At 37.3% G+C, this 12199-nt stretch overlaps 1 protein-coding gene across 1 annotated transcript in view; it reads right to left on the reverse strand.

The window, feature by feature from the left end:
• GPAM (glycerol-3-phosphate acyltransferase, mitochondrial) overlaps window positions 1–12199 on the reverse strand; it is a 43791-nt gene that overhangs the window by 27175 nt on the left and 4417 nt on the right. The window contains 5 exon segments of the mRNA XM_005671462.3: window positions 1759–1905; window positions 3865–3978; window positions 6155–6228; window positions 9801–9923; window positions 11364–11494. Of these exon segments, the coding sequence (XP_005671519.2) occupies window positions 1759–1905; window positions 3865–3978; window positions 6155–6228; window positions 9801–9923; window positions 11364–11465 (560 nt within the window). The 5' untranslated portion in view covers window positions 11466–11494.

Below are 12199 nucleotides of genomic sequence, written 5' to 3' on the forward strand. Positions count from 1 at the left end.
ACCTAAGTACCCATCAACAGATGAACAGATAAAGAAGATGTGGTGGACATACGCACACACCCACAAACACGTAATGGAATATTACTCAGCCATAAAAAAACGGATGAAATTTTGCCATTTGTGACAACATGGATGGATCTCAGGAGTATTATGCTAAGTGAAAAAAGCCAGAGAAGGACAAATACTGTATAATTTCACTTACATGTGGAATTAAATATCAAAACAAAAGAATAAATATAACGAAACAGAAACTGAGTTACAGATACAAAAAACAAACATATGGTTGCTAGAGGAGAAGTGGGTGGGGAGGTAAGAAATAGGTGAGGGAGATTAATCGGTACAAACTTCTAGTAGTAAAATAAATGAGTCACAAGTATGAAAAGCACAGTGTCGGGAAAACAGTCAATAACCATGTGATATCTTTACACGCTGACAGATCATAACTAAACTTGGCACTGATCATTTTGAAATGCATAGAAATACCGAATCAAATCAACTATGTTGTGTAAGGGAAATAACATACTGTTGTAAGTCAATACACTTCCAAAACAAACGAACTCAGAAAAAGAGATCGGATTTGTGGTTACCAGAGGCAGGGCATGGGGGGCCTGGGGACACACACTGGATGAAGGTGGTCAAAAGATACAACCTTCCAGTTGTAAGATAAATAAGTACTAAGAATGTAACATAAATAGGATAAATATAATTAACCCTGATATATGTTACACATGAAAATTGTGAGGAGAGTAAATCCTAAGAGCTTGCATCACAAGGAAAAAAATTTCATTCTATATCTTTTTTTTTTTTGTCTTTTTGCCTTTTCTAGGGCCACTCCTGCGGCATATGGAAGTTCCCAGGCTAGGGGTCTAATCAGAGCTGTAGACGCCAGCCTACGCCAGAGCCACAGCAACTGGGGATCTGAGCCACATCTGCGACCTACACCACAGCTCGTGGCAATGCTGGATCCTTAACCCGCCAAGCAAGGCCAGGGATGGAACCCACAACCTCATGGTTCCTAGTCGGGTTCGTTAACTACTGTGCCACAACGAGAACTCCTCATTCTATATCTTAATTTTGTATCTATGAGATGAATGTTCTCTAAATTCATTGCTGTAGTATTTCGTGATGTATATAAGTCAAAGCACTATGCTATACACCTAAAAATTACACAGTGCTGTGTGTTAACTATATTTCAATAAAACTGAAAGCAAATAAAAAAAGACAGGGGCATGTGAAACCTGGCTCACAACTAGCCTGGAGAGAGGTTAGCACTAATGTTATGGCCGCTACCAATTAACAAGGATTAAGGCACCTGAAGCTTCCCAAGTGCTACTTCATGAAGGTTAAATAAGAATGTAAAGAGGAGGAGTTCCTGTCATGGCTCAGAGGCTAATGAACCTGACTAGCATCCATGAAGACAAAGGTTCAATCCCTGGCCTTGATCAGTGGGTTAAGGACCCAGCGTTGCCATGAGCTGTGGTGTAGGTTGCAGATGTGGCTCAGATCCTGTGTTGCTGTGGCTCTGGTGCAGGCCAGCAGCTACAGCTCCGATTTGACTTCAGCTGGGAACCTCCATATGTCATGGATTCGGCCCTAAAAAGCAAAAAAAAAAAAAAAAAAGAATGTAAAGAGGAGTTGGTTTTAACATCAAAATAGACTGAGAGCATTGCGCTGGGAAAAGAAAGTCCAGTGATTTAGTCCTATCTGCTCAAAACAGGATGGCTCTTGTTCAAAGTTTTTTGCTTTGTCTTTTAATACCTGATCATTGCCGGTGAGACAGTGGCAACCATTTCTTGAAGGATCTTTTTGGCCTTCTTCTTCACTTTATTGACCGCTTTTGACTGCTGCTGAGCAGAACCATCAGGGTTTAATTCAGCAGCCACTTCTGCAATTGCCTCTTGTACTCTGATTTCAAAATGGAAAGACAGATGACATAAATGGTTCTATGCTACATTCTATATTATTTTCTAAACTATATATATATATATATATATAAATTACAAAACAAAATGTACTTTCTCTTTTAAATGTGATAACACAAGAGAATAACCGCAAGTTAGAAGTGCTTTCTTTGGCTGCCTATTAAATATCTGGGATGTTATATTCCTAAATCAATGAATCCTTAGGAAAACTGGAAGGCAGATTTAAAATTTCAATTCAAATTCACTAGGTAACAGCTACGTTAATTTGAATGTTCCAGTTATGCTGTGAGTGACACAAAGTTACACCCTGGCAGAAGGGAAGAAAAGGCAGATTATCCCTTTAGGCATCTAATTCAGAGGTATCCAAAGCCCACTGCCAAAGTAATGTGTGAGCTTTCTTTGAGGACAAAATTTATTATTCATTTACATTGTGGCTCTATTAGTGGAACTATTTATAAAACTCTCTAGGAGGGATCAAAACGAGATATAAATACTTACAAGTGCCTTCCAAATCAAACCAGTAATTTTAAAAAGGCACAGCTCAAGATTTAAGCAGCACAGACCATAAGCAGTAAGGTAAAAGGGAAGATTTAATCCAGTCTTGTAAACATTCCACATGACTCAGGCAGAACGCATGAGGCCTAAATCTCCTTAAATCACTTCTAAAATCCTAGTCACTACTCAAAATACCTAGATGGGATGAAACATACTTGAGGGGTTTTACCTGGAAAACAGAACATACAATAACCTAGGAGAGTTTCAACTAATTGTTTTCTCCTGCTGGTGCTGATTTTAGTCTAGAGTACAGCAAACTCCAAGAGCCTCATCACTCACTAATACAAAGAGACCACTTCCACAGGACACTGGTGCACCATCCCTAAGTCTACTCCTTGAAGAGCAAATTTCAATACAGCCAAGGATGTTTTCATAAGTAATTCACACAATAATTACATCTCCATTTCAACTATTTACTCATTCATTCAATAAATATTTACAGAGTACCCACTATGTGCCACTCCTATTCAGTCCTTAACAACCACATCATTGGACCTGCATTTCTAAGCATCCTTCTGTCCACTCTGGTCTCCAGCTCCCCAAATCCAGGCAGATACCTAACATGGGTCACAACAATGAGGTGGAATAGAAACCAACCTTCACCCAAACTCCCATAGTCTGATGGCTAAGCTTCATGACAATTTATTTCCCCACTCCGTATGAGTTTAGGATCCCCTGAGGGCAAGGCCAGTTATCATATTCTCTTAAAATTCCTAATAATGACATTTTTAAATTTTATTTCTTTCTTTTTAGAGCTGTACCTGTGGCATATGTAAGTTCCCAGGCTAGGGATGGAATTGGAGCTGCAACTGCCAGCCTATACCACAGCCACCACCACAGCCACGTGGGATTTGAATCAGATCTGCAACCTACACCACAGCTCACAGAAATGCCGGATCCTTAACCCACTGAACGAGGCCAGGGATCCAACCTGCATCCTCATGGATACTAGTTGGGTTCGTAATGCGCTGAGTCAACAATGGGAACTTCCTAATCATGACTTTCTAAAGACAAGAATTCATGCCTAGGTGCTTAATAAGTGTTTGACAGAAATAGCAAACTCACCTCTCTTCTGGCTATCAAATAGGAAAGCATTGCTCAAACATCGATATTACAGAAAACTTAACAGAGGACTCTGAAAATATGTGCATCCCCGAACTCCAACTCGCCTTTCATATATTAGAAGCTCATTCAATTATTAATGCATAGTACAAGACTGCTATCCCCACATGGCACCAGCACCACCTGTTCCTCGCCTTTCCTTGTTTTCCTCTGGAGCTTTAACATTTACCATATGGAAGCACAAGAGTCCCGGAGAATCTAAAAGTTAATAAAGGAAACCACTGCCCCACTGCCACGGCCTGTGGCAACGGCGTCCCGCCCTTACCTACTGCTATTCAGTACGTTTTCAGTCACGTTGGTGGCAAACATGCCTTTATGGACATCTCGCTCTTGAATGAAAAGCACGTAAGAAAGACGTCTTGCCAGCCATCCTCGGTGCCTGAAATGTGAAAATGATTTAGCATCGAAGTACCCTAGGGATACCGAAAATAGGTTACTTAAATTACACAGTGGTTTCCCTCCTATAAAAATAAATCCTTTTTTCACCTATTCCAGACATTTAAGGTTCTCTTATAGCAAATTCTCCTTACTTCAGGATGCTAGGCAATTTTATTTCTAATTTCTTTCATGTACCCTCAGCTAAAATTTAAACTACATATAAGTTACATAGCTTACAGCTATGGGCTATAAAAGATAATTTGGAAGTCTTTGCCTACCATGAAGGGCTAATTCTTATACTGTTATTATAGCAGTTCTCCTAAGGTGATCACTGGCTCTCAAACTGAATTGATAAGACTGATTAGTTGAGGCAAGGGTGACTAGACAAGAGTCTGAATATTTGTATTCTGGGCTTATGAAGCCAGAAGTTCTTGGCATTTTTTGTTTGTTTGTTTTTGTTTTTTTAACACATTCAACATTCCTAAGGATAGGACACACTCCCATCAGTGACAGTGTCTATGTTATATGGATAGCAAGTAAGGCCAAGGGTCTCAGAATAAGAATGCTACAAACTTTTATTAGGCAATTTGAAACCATCTGTAATAATTACATAATGCCTCATTATCATTTCTTCCATAATTATACTCATATAGGCAGTAGAAGATTTCAATTATAAATTTATTCTAAAAGATCCAAAAAGTCTACAGCTGAAGGAAAAGTAAGATGAGGAAGAACCATTTACAAATCACCTGTTCTTTCATCTCTCCTTCTTGCATTAACATTCTTTTCTTCCTCTTTGCTTTTATCTCATTTCTCTGAAAACTTGGCCCAATATGTTAAGTATTTAATTCTAAACTCTTTCATCAGTGAACATTTTTAAAATTATTCCTGGAATACACAAAGTCCAAACTCTTGATGAAATCCCTTTGCAACTGACTGAAAGCTCTGTGTGCGTGTGCGTGTGCGTGTGCATGTGTGTGTTTGTAAAATGCATATGCTTTGCTTCGTGCAACCCTAAGAAGAGCAAAAGAGCCAACTCAACTGCACAGGTAGCTTGTTACACTGAAAAGTTACATATTCACTGGGCAATATGCTAAAAAGTTGTGTGTTTGTGTGTATGTATGTGTATCACATCTTTTACGTGCTTTTTTCCTTAACTACTCCACTTGACCACAAATAAATTCTTCCATTCTGCATCTAAAATATCTGCTTACATAAAGAGACACAATAGAATCCTTTTCTTAGGATCTTAATCACGTGATCCAAAGGGAAAAACATTTCTCCTCTTTCCTTTAAACTTAAGAGAGCGAGAGCGCGTGAGAGAGAGGGAAGGGGAGCATGGAAATTAGGAAAAAACATGTCCCTTGACTCTAGTTCTATTTAAAAAAAAACTAATATATATGCAAGTTTTGTCAGGCTCATTTATAATTTCATCATCAAAATATGAGCAGTAACATCGGAAAGACTTAAAATTTAAGTTTGATTTCTTAGATCAGTTTTTCCATGGAATGTCATGTATTTCTCATTCCCTGAGCCTACTACTTACCTACTCCAGACATTTACTCAGAGGATTAGAAGGTCTGGTAGCACTTTTGGCTGCAATTTCTCTCTTGCCTCGCAGACACTCACCCTCCTTCCTTATCCCCTAGCCTAGATTCTCTCAGAACAAAGCCTCTTTTCTCTCACCCTGACGCCTAGGAGCCATCCTCCTATGCCTGGAATTTGGAAGTAAGAATTCTAAGAAAAGCCTTAAGCTAATAATAAATCAAAGAAAATTTGCTCAATAGAGGAAAATGTCTTCTAAAACTCTACAGATTAGGCAAATTTCAAAAAGTTATACTTTTTTAAAGTATAAAATAATAATCATAAGACTTTCAACCTACACCTCTCCTCAGACAAATCTTTATCACATTTTGGCACATTTCAGCTGCAACATTAATATATGAATAGAGAAAGTTCTAAATGCTATCTACACTCTCACAAAAACATTAGATAATTACAGCAGTGGAATAGTAACAGGTCTCTTAGGTTCCAATTTTTAGATAAAGGCTCTTATGTCAGAAGTTAATACTCTATTAAGTAAAAAACATAAAAGATTCATATTAGAGTCCATTAACTGGTTATTATAGAGTTTTTCTCTTGAAATACATTAGAGGTATAAAAAAATTTCTCTTTACCTTGTGTGAGTTTCATTGATGTAAATAACATTCCGCAAACCCAAAGATGGGATACTGGGGTTGAAAAATCTATCCTACATAAAATGAAATAAATATGGACATAAATACACAACTAGATTGCTGGTGAATGATTCACAGTACTAGCTCTTGAAGATTTTTATAATTAAGCATTAAGTTAGGCATTGTTTCAAAAATCTGAGATGAAAAATGATGTTTCATTGAAAAGCACTTTTTTTCCTAACACCATACCCCAAAAAAACTCAAAATGGATTAAAGACCTAAATGTAAGGCCAGATACTATAAAACTCCTAGAAGAAAACATAGGCAGAACGCTCTTTAACATAAATCACAGCAACTTCTTGTTCGATCCACCTCCTAGAATAATGACAATAAAGACAAAAATAAACCAATGGGGCCTAATTAAACTCAAAAGCTTCTGCACAGCAAAGGAAACCATTAAGAAATGAAAAGACAACCCACAGAATTGGAGAAAATTTTTGCAAATGACTCAACCAACAAAGGTTTAATCTCCAAAATATACAAACTACTCATACAACCCAACAACAACAAAAAAAAACAACCCAATTGAAAAATGGGCAGAAGACCTAAATACAGGTATTTCTCCAAAGAAGACATACAGATGGCCAGCAGGCACGTGAAAAAATGTTCAAGATCACTAATCATTAGAGAAATGCAAACCAAAACAACGAGGTATCACCTCACACCAGTTAGAGCAGCCATCATTAACAAGTCAACAAACAACAAGTCATCATTAACAAATGCTGGAGAGGATATGGAGAAAGGGGAACCCTCCTTCACTGCTGGTGGGAATGTAAATTGGTACAATCACTATGGAAAACAGTATAGAAATACCTCAGAAAGCTAGAACTACCATATGACTCAGCAATTCCACTCCTGGGCATATACCCACATAAAACTTTCATTGAAGAAGACACATGCACCCATATGTTCACTGCAGCACTATTCACAATAGCCAAGACATGGAAACAACCTAAATGTCCAAGAACAGATGAATGGATTAAGAAGACATGGTACATATATACAATGGCATAGTACTCAGCCACAGAAAAGGACAAACTAATGCCATTTTCAGCAACATGGATGGAACTAGAGACTCTGATACTGAGTGAAATATAAGGCAGAAAGAGAAAGACAGACACCATGTCATATCACCTGTATGTGGAGTCTAAAATATGGCACAAATGATCTATCTATAAACCAGAAGCAGATCACGGTCATGGAGGACCGACTTGTGTTTGCCAGGGAGAAGGGGGATGGATTGGGGGTCTGGGGTTAATAGATGAAAACTGTTGCATTTGGAGTGGATGGGCAACTATATCCAATCACTTGTGATGGATCAGAATGGAGGATAATGTGAGAAAAGGAATGTAAATAGGTAGCTGTATAAATGGGTCACTTTGCTGTACAGCAGAAATTGGCAGAGCACTGTAAATCAACTATAATAAAAAATGTTAAAAATAAAAAAACAGGTAAATGTAAACAATGATGTCATTAGCACATTATATTTCATCTTCAATTCCTTTTAATTTGTTTTTTTCATTAAAAAAGTAAATTTTTTGCCTTCAAAAAAGGTTACAAACTCAAAATTAATCATCGGCACTTTGCAAAGGACAAAGCCTCTCCCTTTCCTGCCCCACTCCCACCCCCAACCAAAAAGAGTTAAAGTCACAGACAGCTTAAGCCATTGATAGGAATAGTGGATATCTCAGGGTTTCCAAAATACAAAAAAATTGATGTTAAGTACAATGCAGTTATTGTGAGATTACTAAATCTCCCAATAATCCTGACACATGGAATTATTATCCCCATTTTATAGATAGGAAAATTGAGGCTGGCAGAAGTTTAGGATTCAATCCCAGGTTTTGCTTCAATGAGTGTGGTCTCTCTATTCCCCTAAAATGACTGTCTACTTAATGAGAAAAATGTATGACTAAAGGTCACCCTCTGTACAGGCAATCTTGAAAGAAAATCCAGAAATAGCTCTGCTAAAAAGAGAAAGTCCATAACTTTAACAATGTCAGCAAAAAGGCAAACTTTCCATAAGTAAATGCTGAGAAAGCCTAATGTACCCTAAACAAAAGATGTAAAAATACTTGTGATACCACTTTTGAGAAAGAGAAAATAGATTTCAAAGAGAAGGCAGCAAATGACAAAAATAAAAAAAATATATAAAAGTATTATAAAACAAAAGTTATTTTAAATATGCATGCCATGAAAGAATATAAGATCAAGTTCAGCTCTGTCAGGTACTATGTTTAGGTGAAAATCAATTATCTGTTATACTACTCACCTACCCCTACCCCCAAACCATCACCACCACCAAATAATCCCCTATACCCTCTTCTGACTGAAGAACACATTAGAGTTAAGGTATTGTTTTGATCTTTTAAGCAGTCAAAATTAGAATTAGGTTGAGATGCTAGATCTAAAAAGAAAAGCCACATGATCTTCTATTCAAGTCTTTATTTCTCCTGACCTATTAATCTGAACTGGCCTTACTCCTAGATTAGAAATTTCCATGATCCTTCACCTCTACCAAATTCTTGCAACAAGGCACCTGTGATTTAAGAGGAAAGTATTTCTATCGAGACGTTCTTAGGCAGACTTGAATATGTAACATAGACTGCTTTGGTATCACACAAATCTCTCCCAGATTAGTAAATTCCTTATACCAGATGCAGAATTCTATTTCCTGACAAGCCAGTCCTAAGCGGAAAATTCACACAGCGCTTTTAGCTATTCACACAGGTTGTAAGCAACCTCTGTAAATGGCAGGGTTAATAAATGGCACTTAAATGTCCTGATAACTGGCCCATCCCAGAGAGAGCTTACCAGTCAGGGATACCTTTTATAAAGCAATGAACTCCACTGCCTTAGAACACAGCCGTGCTCGATTCTCCCTTCCTATGCTAACTCATCCCGCTGGCAAAATGCCCCCAGAAGCATACTTCTTAGCCAGTCAACTCCAATACTACACTGTAATGTGGATGGCTTGTGTTTTTTCACCGAAATACAAGCAACAAATTCATGCACAGTCTTTCTTGAATCTTCATCCTAATATTTTAGTGAACATCCATCACTATCACAGAGTCAACAGACACCCTACCCTTCTCCCCTAGGGACAGACACTTAGCAAAAGGGAGAGCATGGCAAAGCCACAGCTTTACTTTGTATTCTGTCCTGCTCATTAGCACATGCTGTCTCTTTCTCTCTCTCTCTCATCTTGCTAGGATTTTAATGTTGAGTGCTAAAGTTCAACATGCTGAAGTTACTTGAAGGTTCCCAGCAACTCTTTGGAAGAGTTATCTGAAAGTAAGATCTAGTCTCCCCTAAAGTCATACTAAAACGAAAACTTAAAAAAAAAAAGTGCCTGGCATCAACAATTAGACCAATATTCATTCACTGAATTAATCAATGGAAAGAAAAAGCAGGTCAACATCTTCACTTAGAATATTTAGTTTCTAAACTAGGGCCTAAGTTCTAAAAATGTGTTAAGTCCCTTAAGACTCCAAAATAATAAAATTCACACAAGTTGGAAATCTATGTCACATATTTCACTGTGTTGATTAAACATCAACAAAGATATGAAAGGTAACATTCTTACCCAGCTCTGAGGAGTACAGGAATAACAACATCGTCCCACAAAGGGCCTTTTCCGGCTCATTAGGCTTTCTTTCCACTTTAAGGTTGCAGATCTGAAGACAGGTGGTCTGAAACCACACTCACCCTAATAAATAATAATAAAAAAAAATGGTGTGTGAATGGCAAGAGAATTAAACTTGCCCACTTGATCTCTAAAAGTAAGCTATTTCAGATAGAAGAGAAACGTCTGACATATTTTCCTTCTGGTTGCATGTATTTCTCAGAGGTATTGTCATTCAAGGTACTCCCTCCATGACCGCCACTTGGAACAAAGCATAAGCAAAAACTGAGCAGCCAAGAACACCATGGCAACACTCAAATGGCATTCAAGTTTCAAAACTAAGTTGTAAAGGGTCAGATAGCCTTCTGACAGTAGCAGGAGGAATAACGCCAGACTCCCAGAGCCCTATGCTAGCAATTCATCTCAGTCCCTCTAAAATCATACGCTCCCAAAAAGAACTACAAAGATTACAGAGTAAGCAAGTTGTTATAATATAGCTTATAAATATTTTACTTTCAATGAAAAACAAAGTAAACATATAGCAATCCTTTATCCTAACAAGATAAAGTCTGGAACTGAAAATGATAGCTGCTGTATTCAATTAAGGTTAAACTCTGCTCTTCTGCTCTAAACGATTTTTTCGTAACTTTGAGTTCATTAGATGCTCAACTTCCACTGACATAACATTCTCAAAAACAAACCAAAAAAAATCCAAAACTCCAAAACATCACTTTTTATCTAAAGCAGACAGTGCCCAAGAAATATTTAAAACATGTCATGTTATATTGACACAGAGAAAACAATTATGCATTTGGATTGGGATTCATACTAAAATTTCCCATTCTCAATTTTTAAAATAAGGTTTTATTTCCATTACAAAATACACACACATGAAATGTAATTATGGAAAACAGATATGGAAAGAAGAAAAAAAAAAACTCCTCATAATTTTATCACCCAAAATCACTAATAGGGTATTTTTTCTATGCAAAAGTGTTCTGCTTTTTTTTTTTTTGTCTTTTTGCCATTTTTTGGACTGCTCCTGCGGCATATGGAGGTTCCCAGGCTAGGGGTCTAATTGGAGCTGCAGCCACCAGCCTACGCCAGAGCCACAGCAACACAGGATCCAAGCCGCGTCTGCAACCTACACCGTAGCTCACGGCAATGCTGGATCCTTAACCCACTGAGCAAGGCCAGGGATCAAACCTCATGGCCGGAACCTCATGGTTCCTAGTCCTCATGGTTAACCACTGAGCCACGACAGGAACTCCAAAAGTGTTCTGCTTTTTAATACAGTCACAGTACTTAAATTTCCTACCCAAGTTTTCTTCTTTCCAGTAACAGAGTACCAAAAGTATTTTTAAATATAGACTTCATCAACAAACCTTCTAACAACTGGAGGAAGTTTCTGAAGCTATTAACCTCTATTTGAATTTATGTTGCTTCCAATGTTTGCACCTTCATAAACGACACAGAAACGAACATCTTTAGGCTGAATGCTTTTAGTCTGTATCTTAGACTTACCCATTCCTCACTTGCATGCTTACATCGACCAATACTGTATTCAGATGAATTTGGCAAATAAGAAACGTCTATTGTGCCAAGCGTCAGTGCAGATTCATCCATGTCACAAAGAGTAACTTCCAAATCATGTACTACAAAAAATATATACCACTGAAGTTAATGGGCAGTCCAGAGAATAAATATTAGAACTCAAAATTCTGACTTCTATATTATGTTGACTCATGACAGGATAACAAGTGAACTATGGAGGACTTCCACCGTGTTAGGTTCAAGTGCAGAAATGGACTTTGATGTGTATAAAGGAACTGCATTCTGATAAAAAAAAAAATTAACATTTGTATCTTTAGACTTCCTGAACAAAACAGCTATGAATTTGCAATGATAAATAATAGCTTATTTCAGGTATGTGACAAAGAATTATTTCATTTGTGTTGATAACTGAATAGCTCCTGTAAGGATACAGACATGCATTTATTAAATTAAAGTTTCATGTACGCACACAAGTACATCATTTTGAAAAATGATGTGCTGGAATTTTTGGCCATATATACTATGCAATGTAAAATGGGTAAAGGTAATGAGGGTACCTCTAAAGTTTGCCACTTAGATTGAATTAAGCTCTTAATTTTTTTGTGCTGCTTTAAATGAAATTTACCCTTTTAATACATCCGCAAAGCCCTAAAACAAAAGTTCACCGTTTTCAAACGTCTGATTTATAAGCTTTCATATTTTTTTCCAATAAGCCTTTTCCTACCTTAGGAAAAAAGATTTACCAGCAGTGCACTGCATAAAGAAAATATATATTAACCTAAAATATAAGAATTTTCTAACAAACC

The sequence above is a fragment of the Sus scrofa genome, chromosome 14, assembly GCF_000003025.6.
Source record: "Sus scrofa isolate TJ Tabasco breed Duroc chromosome 14, Sscrofa11.1, whole genome shotgun sequence".
In the NCBI taxonomy this organism is placed as follows: Eukaryota; Metazoa; Chordata; class Mammalia; order Artiodactyla; family Suidae; genus Sus; species Sus scrofa.